The sequence below is a fragment of the Mandrillus leucophaeus genome, unplaced genomic scaffold (assembly GCF_000951045.1).
Source record: "Mandrillus leucophaeus isolate KB7577 unplaced genomic scaffold, Mleu.le_1.0 Scaffold565, whole genome shotgun sequence".
Taxonomy (NCBI): Eukaryota; Metazoa; Chordata; class Mammalia; order Primates; family Cercopithecidae; genus Mandrillus; species Mandrillus leucophaeus.
In genome coordinates, this window is record NW_012106086.1 from 1065974 (window position 1) to 1088945 (window position 22972).

The following is a 22972-nucleotide window of genomic DNA, read 5'->3' on the forward strand; positions in this document are numbered from 1 at the left end:
ACTATATAGAGGCTAAAGATGATGAGCCAACATGACATTACTTTAGGTTAGTCGTGCTTTTTAAAATTCAGTGCTTACAAGTTGTGTGCATGTGTTTCCAATAAAGACTTATTTGCCAAAATGTTCCTTGAACATTTTGTGCTACATTTTCACACTCCCGTTTATTCATTGCAACTTATTGGACCTGCAGTGTTTCTCAAGTCTTGAAGGGTTTTCCCTCCCCAGTGCAGTCTTCTCCAGGGTTTTGGGAAGCTTAGAAGGTAACCCCTGCCAGTTCAGAATATTCACTCAGGGGGATCTCAAAAATGATTCTAGGTCACTGCATACCTCCTCTAAGTGCTTTGTTCACACTGACCTTGTGGCAGTGGTCATGTTTTCTTTTAGTTGTTTGAGAATCTGTCTCTCCCAGAAATCAGGACACTTATCTTGGCAATAATCATCCTAATAATTACTGTTTGTCAAATGCTTACCATATGCCAGAAACTGCGCAAGCACTTGGCATACATTACTTCATTTAGCCCCCCTCATAGTAGGAAAAGTAATCGCTACTTTCTCCACTTTATAAAAGGAAAAACTAAGGCTTTGGTTTTGAATAAGCTAGAATATAAAGACAGAACTCCCAACTCTAAAAGAAGAACCAAAACCATAAACCAGTAACCAAATATACCATTCTCCATGAGAGGATTCAGTGGTCCGGCCAATGATAAGTGTATCCTCAGCTGCTTGCAGCTCTGAAATCCATGATGGTGCCCAGTCATTTTCAAACCCTTGTATTAACAGAACAGCTCCATCCTCCCTGGTATACACCATTCTCATAATGTTTGGATCCGGGGAGTAGGTCACTCTTAATTACCACAAATTTCAGAGGATTATGACATCATGGCCAATGTCTTACTTCCTGAGTATTAAATCTTGTATACGTTTGTATTAGTACTAAAATTAGAAAAAGATCTGATATTGGTTTATATCCTGAATGATCCCCCCTCCATACTGGTTAATAATAACAGTAATAAGAGCTGCCATTTACTGAATATTAACTATGGTGCTAAGTGCTTTACAATGATTCTGTGATAAAGTGGGTTTTGTTACTTTCCCATTTACAGACAGGGAAACTAAGACTTAGGAGGTTAAATGGCTTGCCTTATTTTACATATTCATTTGTTCATTGATTTGATAAAGGAATACACTGAAGCTTTGAATCGAGATTTTCCAGACCCTAGTTGAAATCAAGACTCTGTTAATACTCTAAAAGAGTTGATAAAGACTGGGCCTGGTGGCTCACGCCTGTAATCCCAGCACTTTGGGAGGCTGAGGCAAGAGAATAGCTTGAGCCCAGGAGTTTGAGACCAGCCTGGGCAACATAGTGAGACCCTATCTCTACAAAAACTAAAAAAATTAGCCTAGCATGGTGGTGTGCACCTGTGGTCCCAGCTACTTGGGAGGCTGAGGCAGGAGGATATCTTGATCCCAGGAAGTCAAGGCTGCAACTACACTCCAGCCTGGGCAACAGAGCAAGATCCTGTCTAAAACAAAACAAAACAAAACAAAACAAAAAAAACAGTTAACCAGCACTCTCTTGCTAGTATGACTTTGGGCTAATTAGTAGCCTACATCTGTGTATCAGTTTCTTGACCTGTAAAATGGTGTAATGATATTATTTACCTAAATGTTGTGGTGTGAATTAAATTGTTTACTAAGAGGACAAAGCTTAGACTAGTGCTTGATACGTAGTGAGTGTTTAGTACTAAGTGCTATAAAATAATAATCACCATTAATAACATTATTATTCACTGGATTTTAATTGTTGAAATGACACATTAAACAATAGAGAAGCAAAAAGTGTCCCTTCACAACCTCCTCCTCCCACTCCCCAGCAAGAGCCACTGAAACCAGTTTGGCAGATATCCTTCCAGAACATTTCCCATTCCATCAAAAACTATTTTAAAATTGTATTTTCATTAGTAAAATACAGGTTGAGAGTGAAATTTTTTGCAGTGTTCTTGAAAGTGTGGGAGTGGAAAGGCAGGAAGGGAGACAGATTCACTCATTCAGCCAATACCTATCAAATGCGTGCTGTATGCCAAGCAACCACAAAATGCTAAGGATTTGGTGGCCAGCATAGCAAATGCTCAGCTTCCTTTTTGAGTGTTTATTGATTTTCTTTTTTTAATTTTAATAGGATATGATGTTTCAGCTTCTCCGAGGTCTGGACTTTCTTCATTCACACCGAGTAGTGCATCGCGATCTAAAACCACAGAACATTCTGGTGACCAGCAGCGGACAAATAAAACTCGCTGACTTCGGCCTTGCCCGCATCTATAGTTTCCAGATGGCTCTAACCTCAGTGGTGAGTGAGAGAGTGCTGTCCTTTTATTAAACTTATTTTTCCTCTTTTGAATGACAGTCTGTCCCCCTTCCATGTCCCTAATGTTACTACTGCCCATGTAGTTGGTGGATAGAATGTCTTTGCCCTTTTTCATATGGCAGTGGGTAGGCAGAAGGCATTCTGTTTGCAGCTACAGTCACATCCAGCCTGGGCTAGTTGTGGACAGGATCCATTGCAGAAATAGCCTGTTGCATCTTAGCCACTGGACAGGAATCGGTTACAAGTTTCCAAATGCTTTCTGCCATAACCACTGTTTTCAGAGCTATATGCACAATGCCTAGGGAACACACGGCTCAAGGTCAGGGAAGAAAGAGCACGAGCAACATTGACCTGTCTGCGGCATCCTGGTTTGAGAAACAGAGTGCCTACACAAGTGTGTTAAAGCACTCCTCTGAAGCTGTGGTGCCAGTTGTAAAGAAGAAATCAAATTCACAGTGAATTTGGATAATATATGAATGTATAGCACGGCCATTCCAGGTAAAGGTTCATATAACCCTAAATAGAAAGAGCGAACCCAACGGCCCTATTTTGGCAAAAAATAACAGTTATGATATCCTGTTTCTTTTTGCCATTCAGATGCAAAACCATAAGAGCTATTGACATTGGTTAGCTTCTATTTCTCCTTATAGTTCGTTATTTCTCAGATGGATTTTTGTGAAATTCTGCACCCCAAATACAAAAAGAGCAGCCTGGAAATAGGTATTAATATCCTTCTCTTTGAAAGACCTATTTTGCATACAGTAAATTCATGCCTTACATACAGTAAATTAAATAAATGATATATAGCAAATTAAGTCTTAAGAAAAAGAATTAAAAAAAAATCTTTGTATATTCAAAGAAAAAAGAAAAAGAATCCATACTGTCCATCTTTAGCCTTAAAGTGGTTCTCACATCAGGGACACCGTGGCCCTGTTGTTAAGGAATGATTGGCAGCATCTTTGGTCATTCTGCACAGCAAAAAATTGTTCCCTAAATTTCAGTAATACTATGGCTGATAAGTAGAAATTCAAGAGAGGAGTTGGAAATTCTCTGAGCCAGATAACTTGCCTTAGGAAAAAATCCAATTTATTAAAGTGTTCCCCACCCCCTGCCCCCAATCAAAATAGGGGGTGCTACCACCTAGACACGTAAGACTAGTTACTTTCCAAACATTATAGACTTTTCCTAGGGCATCCGAACTTTTGGTGCAGAGAATTCCTTGGAAAATGTTGCCATTGTTATAAGATAAATCCTACTTGTTTCCTCTTTTCCCAGCATATACTATTGCTTTAGAGGAGAAATGGCACGAGTTGACGTTTCAAAGATAGGTCTCAGCTTTGAGCAGGGTCAAGCAAGCCCTTGCATTCTTACGTAATCACACCAGAAAGGGCTGAGTCTGTGTATTTCCCCAGTGGGAAGGGTGAGGTAGGCTTCGAGTTTCCCTAGGAAGTTGTTGCGCATGTTGTTTTGGGGCCCTGGGGAGAAGCTTGAATAGGCTTTGTGATCCAGAGAGTCATCAGGGAAGTAAATGGAAGGAACTTGTCTCCTTGGGTACATTAATTGAAGGAAGGATGAGCTGTAACTGAGATGGACACTTTTATTTTAATCCCCCTAAATGGGCACTAATAACCATAAATAAAAACAGGAAATCCAGTTGGTTTGTGTTTGATTTCTTTTTTTTTCTTATTAAATTTGAGGAATAATAGCCCAGCTTGTGTGTAACATCAATTTACATTCCATTCTTGCTGAAAGTTGATATGTTCAAACAGGAAAATGTAGACAAATTATTTCATAGAGTAAAAGGAGTAAGGCAGTCATAAATACACAATTTTTCAGTATCTAGCTTATGCTGCATGCTTTATATTTCCTATAGTGACATAAGTGAAATATATTAGCAGCTGAGAAGGACACTAAAACAAATTCAGACTTTATTTGAAAGAGTGACAGTTGGAATTTAATGGCAGTAATAAAGGGTGTGTTCCTACAGGGTACTACATTTTAAAATTTCCCCACTCTTTTGTATTTTTCTACTTAAAGGAACTATCCATTTAATATAGTAATGCGTCGATTTATATACACATGGTGACATATAAAAACCTGGAATCATAGTTTTTTAGACTGAAGTGGTATATATTTTTAGTGTCTCTTGAAGAGAAAAAGACTACACTCCCCTTCCTGGAAATACACATTTTTTAGGGGGTTATGTCATACAGGAACTGAGAATCAACTTGATTTGTGGAATGTTAAAGGAATTACAAGTTAACTGATTCGAAACTGACATCTTAAAACTATGAGAAATGCTAGTATTTTACTTATCTTTCAAAGCCTGATTCCAGGGGTACCTTTTCTAGTATCCCTTTCAGAAATTAATTTCTCTTTCCTCTCTCAGTGTTTCCAGAGTTTTATATATATATATATAGTTTGTTTGTTTTTGTTTTTGAGACAGAGTTTCACTCTGTTGCCAAGGCTGGAGTGCAGTAGCCCTATCTCGGCTCACTGCAACCTCTGCCCGCCGGGTTCAAGTGATTCTCGTGTCTCAGCCTCCCAAGTAGCTGGGATTACAGGCCACCCCAGGCTAATTTTTGTATTTTTAGTAGAGACAGGGTTTTGCCATGTTGACCAGGCTGGTTTCGAACTTCTGACTTCAAGTGATCCGTCCACCTCGGCCTCCCAAAGTGCTGGGATTACGGGCATAAGCCACCGCGCCCAGCCCATAGTACTGTTTTCTGTCTTATTTTTAGTTATTTGGGAATTTTATTTATCAGGCTATAAGTTCCTCAAAGGCAGATGCTCATCTTATTCAGCCCTAACACACAGTGCCTTGTATATTTTGATAGGCATTCAGGAAATATTTTTCAGTGAATCAATTGACAAATGCTGACTTGCAGATATAAGCAGTTGAGTCATAACAAGAATAGGGAAGGAGTTATGTTATACATTTAATGGTCTTATTTGATGTGTGTCAGTATTCCTCATAGCTAGCTGGTAATACTAAGCTGAAGGACTTACTCCATATACCTTAAAATGGCTGAGTCCATTTTGCACATTAGTCCTGATTGATTTATTGGCAGCACATATCTGTGTTCAAAATCATGAAAGCTATTAATACATGCTGTAGCTCAATCTCAAGTTAGGAGTGAAAAGTTGACACAAATGCAAGTTCACAGTTTGTATATTGTTTTTATCATGATCCTTTCTACTGCCTCATGAACACATTGCGTGTATGAATTGAACTTCCTGTCCTGAACAAAAAGCTGTAAGAGATAGAGGAATGTAGCATTATTATAATTCTACTTATTTGAAGACTTTCTTTAGCCCCTTATGTTTTGGGATTAAAGCAAGTTTTAGAAGAGGAGTCGTATTCTTCTAAAATAATTAACATCCTCTAAATGAAAAAATGAGTGAGTTACTAGACAGCTTTTGCTATCTATGTTAATATATATGTATTTACATGATAAATGATATTTCTGTTTGAACAATTACAAAAGCTTGTATTTTAGCTTCTTTCTGAAAACTTCAAAATGTTCTTACATATAGAACTTTGAGGGAGCAGTTAGCAGTATTTCTTTTCATTTTAAGTTCATGATCACCTGATAGATCCTGAACTACTACTGCTCCTTAATTTCTGAGCCAGTATGCTGTATGCCAGTATTCAAGACAAGGCATCTTTTGGATTAATTGAGAAATTAGTTGTTCGGGACAGGTAAGCTTTCCAGGCATCTTAAGGTATAATCCTTTATATTCTGATCTTTATTATTTTATTTTTCTAGTGAAAACAATTTTATTGTTAAGAAACACAAGTTTCATAAGTAGAATATACTTCATATGTTGGCCTTTGGTAGAAATTAATTTGGGACAGTAGCCTGGACCGTAGTTGTAGCTGTAGGTGGTATGTAACATTGGGCCGAATGACTTATCTTGTTCTCATCTGATAAATTGAGGACTAATCAAAGAGTTAAATGTCCTTTGGATGCCTAACTTTGCCAGGCTGCCTCCAACATGACATTCAGGTGTCTTTATGGGGTATTGGGTGCTTGCTGTTCAATATAGTATCTTGTATACACATGTACCCATACAGAGTATTATACCTATTTATTTAAAGGTTGTAGAATTAAGATGTGGATGGTAGCAGTGTTTGCCTTAATCCTAGGCAAGAGAGGCCCCTGGCCTGGATCTCATGCTTTAGAGAAGCCTACACTGGCCCTACTCCAGCCTTGTCTCCCTTCATGGAGCACACAACCCAAGGTGCCAAGGAAGCATGTCCCTTGAGACCTCCATCCCCACCCCATACCACACACAGGACATTGCAATTCCCTAACTAAATGGGAATGACGTGGGCTCATCCTTCCTCCTAATAGAGATTTTGCCACTTGTGTGTTCACTCCTAAGCCTAGGAACAGCTGTTTGCAGCATATGGGCAAAGCTCGAGCTTGCAAACTGGAGTGTCCATAAGCATGTGTATGAGGCCCCTTGTGGTTCAAAGAAGGAGTTGGAAATGTGAAGAGAAGTGGGGCCTGTTATACTTAACACCTGGCGTGGGTTATTTTTATCAGAAAAGTTTCTCTGAAACCATGAAAAATTAACTTCTCTGACCTCTATAGAACTATTACATTTGTTCTCATTGGAAAACCAATGAGAACAGGTTACAGGGAGGTTCTTTCCGTTGCACATAGCTGATAGGTCAGAATCATGACACATGCAGTTATATAATGTCTGTGGCAAAAGTGTTTCAAGAATATACACATGTTCGGTGCAATGACTATTGTGACTAGCTGAAATTATATTTAGAGTCATTCTGAAGTCAACATTTCTAAGTCCTTCTCATGTGAAATGTGCATGGTGCAACTCATTTTTGTCAAGATAAGGGAAATAGAGACCAGCCACTCAGCCAGCAATTTCAGTCCTACCTGACCGTGCACCCGGGTCTGACATGTCTTAGAGCAGAACCAGGAATATCACCAGCAGCCCTAGTGAGGGCTCTGATAGTCATGAAGCACTGTGACCAGCAAGCTCAGGAAGGGAGCAGTCTTGGTCTTCCCATTTATGATGCAAAATCTTTTTTTTTTTCTAAACCTAATCATACAGCTTGAGGGTGATACTGTTGCCGTTGGATTTGGTGTTCTTGGAACTCTTATCAACCATTTCATTTTGAAAGTGGGGAAAACTGCCATTCAAACAGGCAGTGTGACCAGATTAAGTCTGAATTTACCAAATAGACTGCAAATGGCTTGGAGAATTCTAATGTTTATATTCTGGCTCTGACCCACTATCCCCACTCCTCTTTTCTCCGTACCAAAAATTCAGTACCTGAGAGGGTATCAAACTGTGTTCTGTGGAACTCTCAGATTCTACAAAGGGTATTTAGAGGTTCCACAAATGTTTAGGAGTCCATGTTTTAAAAACGTATTTTAAGTCTTGTTAAAATGGTAAAACCAAAAACAGACAACTAGCTCATGCCACATTTTGACAACAGTGAGAAACTCTGGGTCATGAACTGGTGCCTCCTGGTTTTCTTTTTTTATGTAGACCTCAATAAAACTTTTGCCACACTGTGCACCTGAATGTCTTATAAAAGTATCATTGCTTAGGAAAAATGAAGCATTCTCTTGATTCAGTCCTATCTGTGTCCTCTCCCTTAAAATCACCCAAGTCCATAATTGCAACAGCACATTCATTGTGCTGCTCTTACTGTACATGGTACTACTTTAAGGACCACCCAAGCCATGCCAGTATTGATGTTTTTATACCACATGTGATTGCCAATACCCAGGCAGTTAGAGTCAGTCACTCCCCAGGACAGCCATCATAAAGTCATCCATGAGTAGAAAGAAGTGTACCCTAATATGAGATCATTCTTTTTGGTACCTCAGTATCTTCACCTCCTGAGATGAAGTCCAAAATTGACCTGCCTTCAATCAATTTCTTCTTTGCACTGAACAGTCTTAGAGTGGCCTGTCATTGTATTTTTGGGGCCTTTGTACAATCATTTAATGCTATTCATGAAGTTAACATTTTTCCTTCAAATGCCTGTGCCTAATCCACCCATATAGTTAAGAGAAAAATTCCTCTTTGTACCATAATGGAAGAGTGGGAATATGTTCCCATCTTTTTAGTGACTTAATAAAATTCTCACTAAGTGAATTATATTCTCTTTCTCCAAGGATCTTTTTTTCCATATTACCTTCACTAATAAAAGATAGGCATGTTCTGAAAACACCCTTTATTCCATAGAAATTACAAAAAGACAACAAGTAAATGTTAAGCTTGAGAAGACTTTTATTCGACAGCTGTACAAAGTACAAAACTTCATTTTGGAAAATATTTTTAAATCTGTATTGATAAGATTCCCAATATTGCTTTATTTGAGATCATTAACTTATTTAAATACCACAAGTATTACAAAAATTGCCAGGGAAAGCATCAGGAAGAATAGCTAATGATTGCTGGACTTGATATCTAGGTGATGGGATGATCTGTGTAGCCGACCACCATGGCACACATTTACCTATGTAACAAACCTGTACATCCTGCATGTGTACCCTGGAACTTAAAGTTGAAGAAAAAAAAATTACTTACATCCCCTTCTTATGCCTCTGATGATACTCCTTCCTTACTCTGACCTCAGTGTTGATAGCATTTAGTAACACTAACGGAACCTCATGGATTCAGAAACTTCTTAATAAGCCTAGGGGAGAAAATCAATGAAATGGAGTTGTGGCTTTCAGTCAACAAATAATTACTGATCGCTTTCTATGTGCCAGACGCTCAGTGAAGCTGAGCGATGATGGTAAATGGAAATGGACAAGGTCCGTGCTCTCAGAGAGCTTACAAGCAAGATGGAGAGATAGATCTGAATCAGTCACACAAAGAAATGTCTAGTTAGAAACAGAGGTAAATGCAATAAAGGAAAGGGATATGGTTTTATGAGGCCATATGATAAGGCACCAGAACCTGCCTAGGCTAAGGGCTAGGGAAGCCCTCCCTCCTCACCCAGGTCAAAATGTGGGATGCTTAAAAAGGTCACCAGCATCCTCCTCTTCAACGCACCTGGATGTGGGCCCTGTGAATGTGCGCGTCATGCAATTTGTGCTTGGGGTGTGTGTGTGTATGTGTGTGTTTGGAATAACTCATTTCACGGCACCCAGTTTGGCACCACCAAGTGACAAAGTGAAGCAGGACCAGAGATCGGAGAACAATGTCATCTTTTACAGGAGAAAATAAATTGTTTATGCTTGTTTCCTCTTCGTGCGTGTTGTATTTACTATGGAGACCTGGCAGGGTTTGTGCCTCGGCTTGGGCAGCCGAGTAGCTCCCACAGAAGCCTCCAAAAGCTGCCAGTGCATACTGAATAAATCAAACCAAGAACATTACATGAGTATAATGGAAAAAACCAAAGCCCTGTCGCCTCGGCACCTCAGCGAAAGTGCAGGACACACCTCTGAAGCAGGAAGGGCTCCTGTGACTCCTTCCCCGCTCAACATCGTGTCATGACACAACCAGGTCTGTTTTGTTAAAACATCCAGTTGCCAGTACATATTTCATAGTTAACAATGGAGTGTTTGTGCTGGTTTCGTTTTCACTTTCACCAGTGAGGGAAGTGGAACACAATGGGGGCAGTACACAGAGCTGGGAACAGGACACGTTTTCTTTAGGATTCCCAGGGCTGGGTACATGGAAAATGCCAGAGCCAAAACAAACATGAAAACCCATCCAGATTCTCCATTGCGCATTCTCGGTGGTAATAAAACACATTTGAGTTACCATCTGATAGGTTAACTCTGCCTCCGCGGTGAAGGCAAATATCGATGACCACTGTGAGAATTTCTGCCATATAGAAAGAGAATGTATTCCATACTGCACAGAAAGCTGCTGTTGGTGCGTGTGCATGCGTGTGGGTATCTAATTGCACCAAGTGGATTTGTGAAGTAAATCAAATGACTTATTTCCTTGTTTATAAAAGATAGTCATTCATTTGACTCACCTAATTCTACTCCTTCATAAATGGTCACTGTTGTGAATTAGTTCTGGACAAAAACAGTTCAACTGTAATGCTACTGCCTGGAGGATGTTTTACTCGGAGAAAGAGCCAGAAGTTCCTTGCTTTCTTCCTACGTTTGTTCCGCCAGCATCTACCAGGGTATGATACAGAGAGAGTCTGGTTGTCCGTCTTTCTCTTTCTTTTCTTTTCCTTTTCTTTTCTTCTTTTTCTTTCCTTTTCCTTCCTTTCTTTTTTTTCTTTCCTTCCTTCCTTCCTTCCCTCCCTCCCTCCCTCTCTCCCTCCCGCCCTTCCTTCCTTCCTTCCCTTTCCTTTCTCCTTCCCCTTTCCGTTTACTTTCCCCTTTCCTTTCCTTTTCTCTCCTCTCCTCTCCTCTCCTTTCCTTGACCAGGTCTTTCTGTGTTGTCCAGGCTAGAGTGCAGTGGCACAGTCATAGCTCACTGCAGCCTCCAACTCCTGGGCTCAAGCCATCCTCCTGCCTCAGCCTCCCAAGTAGTAGGACTGCAGGTGCACACCAACACCACCATGTCCAGCTACCTTCTTTTTTTTTTTTAGAGATGGGGTCCCATTTTGTTGCCCAGGCTGATCTCAAACTCCTGACCTCAAGCAATCCTCCTGTCTTAGCCTCCCAAAGTGCTGAGATTACAGACATGAGCTACCATGCCTGGGCCTGTTTTTCATATAGACACCCTATATGATGCCATTCAAAATCTCAAAAGCCTGAGGCCAAATTGGATATAAAGACCAAGCATTTTCTTAAGATTAATGAGACCATATGCTTCAGAAAGGTTTTGCAAGCAAAGGGCTTCTCAGGGATCCAGAAGATGAAAAAACATTTTGCCTCCTACATTTAACATTTTGGGGAATATGCCTCTGGGCTAGTTTAGGGGCTTGTCTGAAGAGTTCTATTTAATGATATAATTTCATCTCCCCTAAATTTGCTTAACTCAACGTAAGTGTTATGTTCATACTCAAAGGAGTATGAGACATGGTCCTTGGAATTGAATATAAAGCAACATTTCAATAACTTGGATTTTTGTCTCCTCTTTAATTCTTTGGACATGTGAGCTGCTTGTATTTTAGAGCTGTCACTGCTTCCTTGTAAGGAAAGGAGAGGTGATGATATCTTTATTTTGCTTGGGCTTTGATAATATCATAGTGTAAGTTTCTGAGTCAAGATAATGTTTCTCAAATTCTGTAACATTGGCCGTATCCATTTTTATTCACTCAGTCCAAATAATATGTTATGTATTTTAGCATTTCCCACAGTGCCTTCCTTGCACGAGGTGGGCACTTGAGTAGATGGTGAATGAATGAATGAATCCTTATGATTCTCCAGTGCCTAGAGAATGAATTGCAGCTCTACAGCATGGCATACAAAGTTTTTTGCGGTTCAGCTCCAACCTACCTTTCTGTCCTTCCATCACTTCTGCCCAGAGTGGTAAGCACATAACATAAGCACATATTCTTTATCAGTTTTTCACTATTCTTTGAACTTAATTGCTTTCACAACATCCTGCTTTTACAAATAAATCAATGAATGGATTTCCTACTCTGCATTCTCCATGTTACTGCTTGTGTCATTGTATCATCAATTATAAGCATCTAAAAAATTTTTTAAAATTTGTTTTAGACACAACTTTTCAGCTAATCTTCCCAATTGCCTGCGTCACTCCTTGATAATAACTTGAGCTCTGAGGGAGTAACATTTACACTTTGAATGTCTGTCTGGGCAGTCATTCATAACCTTCAGATAATTATTGTGCTTCATCCCTCTTTTTTCGAGATCACAAACCTTGCCAGATCTCCTGACTTGTGCACTTAGGTGTTCTGTATGTTATGCTTTTATTTTAAAACCAAGATCTCTTGGGATCTTTGGAGAAACCATGGTGTCCCAAGAACGGGTTGAAAATGTCTGCATTGTAGTTTCCGTTAGTCATTTTATCTAGTCCATTTGGGTCCTTGAGAAGATTAAATTTGTGTCCTTGTTATCTGTATAGGTCTCTCCAAAAGTTGAGCTCAGACTTTTATATGATTACCTTGTAGTGCTGGATTTTCTGTTGCATTTATTGACTTAAATATTGCTAATCTTCCCAATGCATTTCTAAATGAGTCTTTTGGCTGCTGAACCATTCCTCTTACTGCTTCTGCTTTCTGCTTTCCTCCTTTCTAGAGATTGAAACCCAGAGTAAGTGACATTGGTGCACGCAGCATCTATCTAGAAGGATACTGATGATTTTTAAATCCTTCATAAATTTGAATGTTGAACTTTACTGTTGGCTGTGGAGGAATAATCTACCTTCAAATCTCAGGGAAACATCCAAAAGAGAAAAGGGGAAAGCATAGGAAAATTTACTTTAGTGCTGCTCATATATTTATTTTGAAGGCTGGCAGAATCTAAAAATGGGGCTGTAAATTTAACAGCTCAACCATAAAAACCCCAAAATGAGGGAGAAAAAGCTCTACTACTTCAGGTTTGGATACTGATATAAAGTTACAAGATTTGTTTTCCTCTTCTGTCTTAAATTCTTTTTAAAAATTTTCTAGCGCTGTCCTTCCCTTTCTTTTCCCCATTTCTATATTTATTAATTACTTTTTCAAAGGTTACCAATGCTTTGAAATGTATGGAAGTGTTTTATAAATACATGACTGGCATATTTCAGTTGATAGATTTCATAGTGATGTTAAATACTATCTGCACCTTATGTAACGCTGGGTGATTTCAGTGAGGTAGGGACTGCACATGGTATCAGTTCTTGTGGGAAAATATGCTTCAGTGGCTTACTGGCACTGGTTTTGGAATGTGGCATTTAAAAGTACCTTTTTACAGTGGGAAAGAATTCTGTCAAGAATAAACAGTCTGACCTTGTTAAATGGGCCAAAGTCTGTCTGTAACCTAGTTCCAGAAAACTAGCTTTTACTAGTTTAGAAAAAGCAGATTAGAAAAAAGAAAAAAAAAACTGCAAAACTTTTATAAAGTAAAGCATTTAAAAGTTACTATCAAGAATGTGAAATAAATACCTAAAATGATGGTCTTCACATATATTCATGAGAATGGCCTTACCTGCCTGTAAAATCCCATTTTTCCAGAATGGATGAAAGATCTAGACTACAGTTAGTAAGAAGAGCAGATTTTCTTTTTCCTGGAAAGACAAGACTGGCATATAGAAGGGAACTGTGGGAGCAGTGATACAACATGGACCACCGTGGGAAACAAGCAGGCTTAGGGAGGTGAAGGAGTGAAAATTACCAGTGACTCCCCATTGCCCACACACTCAAGTCTGTATACTCTGAACTCTGGAATGCGGCAATCAACTGTTCCTAACCTTTCTCACCATTCTTGCTTTCCCACCCACACCAAACCCATCTCCACACACCCTATGATCTTGCCATCCAGACCTTTTTGCTCCTTGAAAAATCATGCCATTAGATTTTATGCTTCCATGTCATTAAACATTCTCTCTGCTTAGATTGCCTTTCCCATTCCCAGCCTAACAATCTCCTACTCATTCTTCAAGACTCAGATGCCACCTCTGAAGTCTGCCCAACTCCCCACGATAAAGTTAGGTACCTACCCGCCCATGCACTTTTGATTTACCTGTAGTTCTCATATGGTAGTATCCCCATTTGTTTGACTTCTGTCTTCTATTTTTAAAAGATTAACATTGCAAAATAGCCATTTCAGCACTTTAGGTAACAACACACAGGCACACGGGAGCTGCTCAGTGAGTGTTTATAGAGTATATGTGGGTGGTGAAATAAGAGGTTTCTGAGTAGAGGAGGTAGAGGAGGACTGAGGTTGGGAAGGGATGCTGTTCTCTAAATATTAACTTCCCTGAAAGGTGCCATTGTGGCTTGTGTCTGCGTCCATCTTGAAATTTAAACACCAAGAATTAAACTTATTTGTTAGCCACTTTCACTGCTAAAATCTTGTGTTTATATTTAGATGATATTCTGGAAAACCAAAGTTACTGCTTTTACACAAATGCATGACTAGTCAGCTGGTTGGATATTGTCAAGAGTGCACAAGATCTCAGTGATACTGGTTTTTTTTTTTTTTTTTTACTTCTTTTTAAAGTTTGAGGACTTAAAACAAATTGATTTGGTATTTAAAGGTATATTTCTTCAGCTTTCAGTACAGAGAAAAAGAGTAAATGGAAGCTTAATCAGTGATACTTGTTCTAATCACAACCACTTTTAATGTTAAATGACTAATTTATCAATATTAATTTAAGTCAGGAAACATTTTTAGTGGAGTTATAATAGAAACCAAATCTTGGGTTCAAAAAATCAATATAGCTTTAATAAAACTACATAAATGTTTTAAAAAATCAAATATGTAAAATCAAGTAATTTGCATATGGGCTTTGGCAAAGTTTTTCAAAAGCTGCCTATGCATTTAAAATATGATTTACTGGATTAAGATGCATTTTAAAAGACTTTCCAGGATTATGTATATTATATAAAACTACTTACACTATCTGGCCACTGTAGTTTTTACTTGAAATACATTCAAAAATATTGTATTAGGAAAAGCCACAAATAGCCCATCGTGAATTGTAAAGTGTTAATGTCATCTGGGCACAGTGGCTTACACCTGTAATCCTAGCACTTTGGGAGGCCGAAGCAGGCAGATCATGAGGTCAGGAGTTCGAGAGCAGCCTGGCCAATATGGTGAAACCCCGTCTCTACTGAAAAAAAATAGAAAAATCAGCCAGGCATGGTGACGTGTTCCTCTAGTCCGAGCTACAGGCTGGGGCAGGTAGGCTGAGGCAGGAGAAATGCTTAAACCCAGAAGACAGAGGTTGCAGTGAGCCAAGATCACACCACTGCACTCCAGCCTGGGCAACAGAGCGAGACTCCGTCTCAAATAAATAAATAAATAAATAAATAAATAAATAAATAAATAGGATTAATGTCTAGAGAAAAAAGAAACTCACATGTTCTTATACCCAAACAAACTGTCCACTGTCATGCCTTTTATTGGCAAGTAAATGTTAAAAATGTAGCACAACATTAAAGATTTTGACAAGACTGAATAGTCCATTTAAAGTAAGAAAAGCTTTCAAGAGCGACCTTAGCAATTTTTCACGAGTTGAAATAAAATCTTGTCTTTATCTTTTCTTTGTATTTATTATTCTATCTTTATTTCTGTAAGGACTTCTTGGTTTTGGGATGTAGGGCTGAAAAACTGCATTTAAAGGTCATGTTGCTGTTACTGTATGCACAGTACAATTTGTATTTTCCATCAGCTTCTTTGTCATTTGTAATTTTTGTACTCGTGTTTTTAAAGGCATCAAATTTTTTCAATAGTTGATAATATTTTAGAAAAATAAGATATTCATCAGTTGCTTTATTTTTAATTCACATGTATTTACTCGGTAATTTTGTTTTTAGAAATTTGATCTCAGGAGACAATTTTTTAGAGAGAAATAGCCCCATTTATAAGATAGAGTTCACCAAATCCAGTGACCTTTTTTGCAGGTTCTTCCACATTCCCTTTGTAGCATTTGTATATGCAAGTCCCCACTCCCTTAACTCTCACGGTTCTTTCTTCAGTTTTTTTATCTGCATTCTTTGTTCATTGCTAAAATTATTTTAAAATTTGAACATTCCACCAGTGTGGTGGCTAACGCATGTAATTCCACCACTTTGGAAAGCTGAGGCAGGCAGATTGCTTGCACCCAGGAGTTTGAGACCAACCTGGGCAACATGATAAAACCTTGTCTCTACAAAAAATAAAACAATTGGCCAGGCATGGTGGCATGTGCCTGTAGTCCAGCTACTTGCGAGGCTGAGGTGGGAGGATCACTTGAGCCCAAGAGGTGGAGGTTGCAGTGAGCTGAGATCACACCACTGCACTCTAGCCTGGCTGACAGATAGACACTCTGTCTTAAAAAAAAAAAAAAAAAAAAAAAAAAAAAGGCGGGGGGGCGGAATTTGAACATTCCAGATAGGTAAAAAAATGAAAAGGGAAAATCCTCAACAATTCTTCCTTCCAGAGAAAAAGCCACCATTAACAGTTTGGTAAATGAACTTTTTTATACTTTTTTCTACTTGTATACAACCCTCAGTATGGGTGTGCATGAGTGTGGATGTGGGTGTGCCTATAATAGTATACATATAGGTTTTCTGTTTGTTTGGGATTTCTTGTTTACTTGTTTCCATTTATTTATCCTAGGCATTTTTCCATATCTAACATATATTAGCCTGGTATCCTTTTTCTTACTTTCACTGTGTAAATTTACATAATATTTTTTACCCAGCCTCCCAGGATGAACACTTGGGTGGTTTCTCATTTTTTGGCTGCAGTGAACATCTTTGGGCTTATGTTTTTTTGCTGAAATACTAATATTTTTGTAGGATAATGATTTAAGAAATGGCACTACCAGGACAAAGGACAAAGAATGCACATTGAAAAATTTGATAATGCCAAATTGTTCTCCAAAAGGGTTTCAGCTCCCACTCCCACACTCCTTAACTGAATGTGAGAGAGCTCAGTGCTTTGTCTCTCCTGAGTGCCTCTGGCCATTGCCTTTGCTGGTGCTTTCTGCTCCTCCTGTCCTCTAATAAAGCATCCAGCATGCTCTGACTTCAGCCCTTTCTGTGTCTGACTCAGGTCCATGGCTGTAACTTTCATCTCTGTGTAGAGGTGTCCAAGTCATCTGTCTGCCCGGGGTCTCCTCTGAGTATCAGCCCTCATCCCTACTTTTCCCCACCTCTCTATCTGGCGTTCCATGGCAATAGAAACAGATCATAACAAAAAGATTGCTCATCAGCTTCTCCTTTCCTAGGCAATTCTGCTTTGCTCTCCTTTGTTTAACTTCATTACTAGTAATCACCAAAGCTGGAATCTTCAGATTTTTTTGTGGACCCATTTATAGCATCATGTATTTAGTTACAAGTACAGAATATCCAATCAAAGTGTCTTGAATAATAATAATTTTTAAATCTGATATAAGAAGTCTGCAGATAGATAATTCTACAATTGGTGCTATTGCTTCATGGTAACATCTTGGTTCTGATAACCAAATATTGGGAAAATTCCATTCCTCCTTCTTTGGTTAGTTGATTGTGTCATCCCTCAGGGCCTCAAGATGGCTGCCACAACTTCAAAAGCATTATATCTCGTACAACAGTATTCTAAGCAGTAGATAAAGAAGCAGGGGCCAAAAAGGGTTTTATTGTCTCTTTAATCAGGGAAGACAATCTTTTCCAAAAGCTCTTTTCAAACTTCCACTTTAGGTTTCATCACTTATAATTGAATCCCATACCTACCCATTGACCAATTAGTTTGTAGATAAGCATATCGCTACCCAAAAGAAAATCAGGTTATGCTAGCCAGGAAAGCAGGGGATGGCTCTTGGGTGAACAACGAATGTACAGGCCCTTCATTAATCTAGAGATACACCCTCACCAAGGCAGCAAGGCCACTGTATAGGTAGGAACATGTGCTGTTGGTTTCTTTCAGAGGCGCACTGATATATTCACCAATGTCTAATAAAATGTTTTATAAAGTACAGTGCTTTTTTCCTTACACGCTCCACATATGTTGAAAGCAGAAAGCTTTAGAGTTTCATGGAAATGTTGATTAAACTAAGAATGAATGCTTACCACACCCACCAGGACGATGATTCCTTAGATTCCTTGATAATAGCAATCAGCAAACACTTTTTGAGTATGAGCCATCTACCAGCAATCATCAGGTAACATTCTTCCCCTGCAAATTCAGGAAGCTAAGGATTGCTTTTAAAAACAGTGAGGCAGTAAGAAAAATTATGTTAAACTAAGAACTTTTAAAAAGATAGGAATTTCATTAATATTATTTATGTAATTTATATTACTTAAATAGTATGTTCATTATTAATATATTAATATGATTAAAAGTAATATTCAGTATTTGGATGTATACATAAAATACATATATGTATATATGTGTATGTTCTTTTAGTTACATATATGTATATGCAAATCTGAAGTTGCCTCTACAACTCTTACCTAGCCAGATAAACTTTGGTGAATCTAGTAGACAATCATTGTTAGATCTAGGAGAGTCAGGGAAGGCTTCACAGGGGAGCTAATTTTTGAGGCAGGCTTACAAGTGAGGAGGAGTTTACCTGGCAAAGCACAGGGAAAGGTGTGTTCTAGGTATGGGGTTGAGAAATAGCAGCTCATGTTCACACACACACTGGCAAAGCAGCAAGAAGTATGTGGGTTGTTGAGCAGGGTGCTTTAAAACCTTTTTTACCCTAAAAAAAAAAAAAAAAAAAAAAAAACAGTCTACTACAATGTGATGAACGGATTGGTAGAGAGGATTTGGTGTGAATTAGGAAACTGATGGCAGGGAAACCAGCGTGGAGGCTGTTTTAAGAAAGATGTGTGATGAGGGACTACATGAGAGCAAGAATGAGATGGGACAGAAATTGGAGGCTGTTAAATGTAGATCCAGAGAAAAGCAGGGGAAAACATGTTCATATCAAAATCTCATATGAAATTTACTTTGAGATAAATAAGAAATAAAAATATATTTATTTAAATCAAGTAAGTATCTCTGGTCATAACTGCCTTCATAACGTACTGTTGTGCATGCGTCCTGACACATGCTCAGAACATAGTAGCCACTACTGATGTAATCACTACTATTTTTACTGGCAGTGGTATTGAATATGTATAGTAATTTCTCCTGGTATGATTAACATTTTCATTCAAAATGGAGCAAATTCTATAATGAAGAATCTGCATACGGCATCTCACTAGTGGTTGTATAACAGAAATATTCTAGTGGTTTAATGTTTATCCCAATTGTAATTCAGATGAATCTATCATAAAATGGCTTTCTTTTCATTTATAAATGGAGACTTTTAAAAAAATGTATTTCTTTTTATCAGGTCTTAAATGATAGATGCTTTACTTTATTGGGCCTAAAGTGCCAGTGACATGGTTATGTTCTAATTCATTAGCCACCTATCTTTCCGTTTCTCCTTTTTCCTCCACATAATCTAACTTTTGCTAAAGTTGGCAAATTGTATACCTCACTTATGGTCATTATATGACTAAACCCTTATGAGGTTTATGTAATGTAAACAGCCATAAAATACCATAATATACTCTTTTCCTTAGACAACAAGCACCTTCAGGGAAGAAATGGGCATCACATAGATTATGCTCACCAAACAGCAATTGGTAATGATGATGCACTTTTAACCTGTTTATGTCTATTGTAAAAGTACTATATACTCATTATAGTCAAATTTGTGTGGTCTTGGTTTATCTCCATTCTCCATTATTGGTTCAGCTCATCCATTCATTTCTCAAAAATGATAACAGATTAGTTTCTCAATTTCAAAAGTCAGATAGTCAAACTGGGGTTTCAAAGAAAGTTGTAAATTAGTAAAGAAAAGCGTCAGATATTTTTTTCAGCACTTTTTAGATTTTTCTCTCCTTGAGGCTAATTACCTTCATTCTCCCTTCTTCCCTCACTATTCCTAAAGAATAACAAGATTATAAATTAGATGTTGGATATAATCCAGTAAGAGTGTTCAGTTTGAGGATTTTTTAAACAACTAAATATGCCTAAAAATTTCATCATCACCACTGTGTGTCTTCCTCCATCTGGTCATCTGCTGCCCATAATATCATACCCTTGATAATGGTCGTTTCTCTTAAGAGAATAGTGTCCTGTTCTTGAGGCCAGAGGTTGTTAAGTTGGGAGAGTCTGGGAAGACAGCAGAATTTCAAACATTATATACCTAGCATTCTTTCTAATACTACATTTATTTATCTTGTGAGAGAGAGAGAGACTGTGTGTGTGTGTGTGTGTGTGTTTGCGCATGCACGCACGTTTTCTATATCTCATCAGGTATTTGTGAATAAATAGTTCACACCCTTCCAAGAGAATAAGTCCTTTCTTTTCTTTAAACAGTGACTCCATTGATCTTGTTTTAGAATTTCTTCCCTTGTTTCTCACTTCCTTCTTGGCAACATTGTTTTTGAAGTCTTGAATTGATTCAAGTGTTCCTGTAATATTACTTTTTCTCTCCTACCATTTTCAAATATAGGCGAAGAGATAATTTTTTTGAAAAACCTTGCTTCCTTCAAAAAGCAGTATAACAGCACAGTACATTGCTATTATACGCAGTATAATACCACAGTACATGGTTAAAGGGACATATTCTGGAACCAGATCTTTTATACAAAGTTATCGTGCAACTTAACAAGCTGTGTGGCCTTAAATAAATTCTTTAGCCTCTCTGTATCCTGGGTTTCTTCTCTGCTAAAATGGAGAAAATGACAGTACCTATCTTAATAGCATTGTTGTGGGAATTAAATGAGTTAATATGTGAAAAAGTACTCAGTAAAGTCCTATAATTAAATTATGTAATGGTAATACTCATTTTTGTACCAGAATATGAAGACAGGTAAAGAAATGAATATAAACCAATGAAAACATTTCATTACTGTTAATCAGTTACTTAGAAATCACTTTTACTAAAGTTTAGATTACTAACATCTTAAGGAGACCATTCTCTCTTTTTTCATTATTATTTCTCAAAAGAGAGAATGTTTCTGGTATTCCTGAAATGAGTATGTTGAAGAAATCTTTCCATTATCAGTTACTTAAACAATGTTGAAGTCTAGGGAAAAATAAAATCTATTTTTTTCCAAGGCTACACACATATCTATTCTTTGAAATACAGGAAATTGAATGCACAAATCCAGACAGTTGCAGAATTTTTACTGAGAGTCTAAGAATGGATGAGTGTGTTATTGTGAATGGACTGTATAGACAGTATTAATTGCTTTGCTTTCAGGCACCATCTCTCATTGTGAGATCTCAGAGTCCCAGAAATCCAGTGCTGTTTCTTCAGTCTTTGTTCCTTGCTTACTCTCAACCACTAGGCAAGTAGTTGAGGATGCACAGAAAAATTGAGTTGTGGCCCTGGAGTACAGACTTTCATGGTTGTGCTTTTCTTCTTTACCACCCACAGGACAAATTCTACAAAGACAAGAAAATTGTTTTTCATGAAGGACATTTTTTGTATTTAATCTCTGTAGAGTGGAAAGTAACAGCTCATAAATTAGGAAGTAAATTTCTTTCCCTACCGTAGTCCAAATTAGCTTTTTTTAAACGACACAGTCTCACTGTTTTGTCCAAGTTGGAATGCAGTGGTACAAACACAGCTGTGCAGTCTCAGCCTCCTGGGCTCAAGGCCATCCTCCCGCTTTGGCCTCCCAAAGTTCTGAGATTACAGGTGTGAGCCACCACTCTGGCCAAAATGAGCATTTTAATGTTATTTCTGTACTGAGCCATTTTGTATTCCATCGATCACTTTCTCTTGGGAATAGGTGGTAGTTAATATTCAGAAAGATTTGTTTCCCAAATAGGTTAGATTCTTCTTCAGTGAATAAGTGACTCATTGTACTATGGATTAGGAATTAATGTCACAAATAGCATATACTTTTTTCACATAGTCTACTTAAGATGTGTCATATAAGAACTCTTTCAGCTATTAACCTTTCAAAAAAGTTAAAAGAAATTCCTGAGGCTTTCAGCCCAGCCCTTGTGTAACCTGCACTGTCTTGTTTTGTTTTACAAAGCCATGCAGGAATGCCCCCCATTCAGAAAAGGAGTTGGTACCTAGACTAATAACTGAGTAGCACATTCAACCTGCAATTCTGGAAATTTGTATTTAGCATTTTATTCAATTGCTTATTCTCTAATTTAGTCTTTAAGAACATTTGTCTTAATATTGCTCTTATCTATCTAGTGCCCAGTTCAGGATTCAGTTAAGCCACAGTACCATCTCCGAAGAAAACGTACCCTGGCTTTTTTCAGCTTCAAGGTAAAGGTGTGGTTTGGCCACATAAGTAGTGTTGTGTGGAAATGTAATTCAGAAGCTTCTGCAACATGACCTGACTGGGATCCAGCTTTCTTTGGATACTTCCTGCTCTGAACGCCCACAGCACTTATTAAGCCACCCAGTTCATCCTTTTCATGAAACCTTTCACTCTCTACTTAGGTTTCATGTGATTTCCAATTTTTTTTAATGCTGCTCAAAGCTCTTTGAGATCAGGAACAATGATTTGTGTTTGCTAAGCATGCCTTAGCATGGACCCAAAACCTAGAAGAAGGTTGGTTACTTGGTGAACAACTACTTGTTATATGTTTCCTCTTTTGGTGCCTAAAGGATATCATAGTAAAAATACTTTGGATATTCTGGATATTTTGTTACTATTTTGTGTATATATGGAATTCTAAGTACACAGTATACTCATGAGATAAAGAAATTTTCACAGAAGCAAAAATCAAGAGAGTTTACTACTACCAAGAATTTTCTAAAGGATGTATTTCAAAAAGAAGGAAAATAATCTCAAAGGAATGTCCGAGATGCAAGAAAGAATGTTGAGTACATAAATTGGTAAAAATGTCCAAATAGATTGTTAATCACAGTAAATGTAAATGGACAAAACTCACCAGTTCAATGGCAAAGAATGTTAGATTGGATTTTTAAAATATTTCTCTAAAACCAAGTCTGTGCTTTTTCGAGAAACACCTAAAACTGATCCTCTGTTGAAGGGAATATAAAATGATACTCTAGAAAATAATTTGG

The 22972-nt window shown here is 38.0% G+C and overlaps 1 protein-coding gene across 3 annotated transcripts in view; it reads left to right on the top strand.

Annotated features, from left to right (window-relative positions):
* The window catches only part of CDK6 (cyclin-dependent kinase 6), a 255467-nt gene that overhangs the window by 110329 nt on the left and 122166 nt on the right, over positions 1-22972 (top strand). For all 3 annotated transcript variants that reach the window (XM_011998273.1, XM_011998274.1, XM_011998272.1), the window contains exon 4: positions 2180-2347. In XM_011998273.1, coding sequence (XP_011853663.1) covers positions 2180-2347 — 168 coding nt within the window. The remainder of the gene's footprint in view (positions 1-2179; positions 2348-22972) is intronic.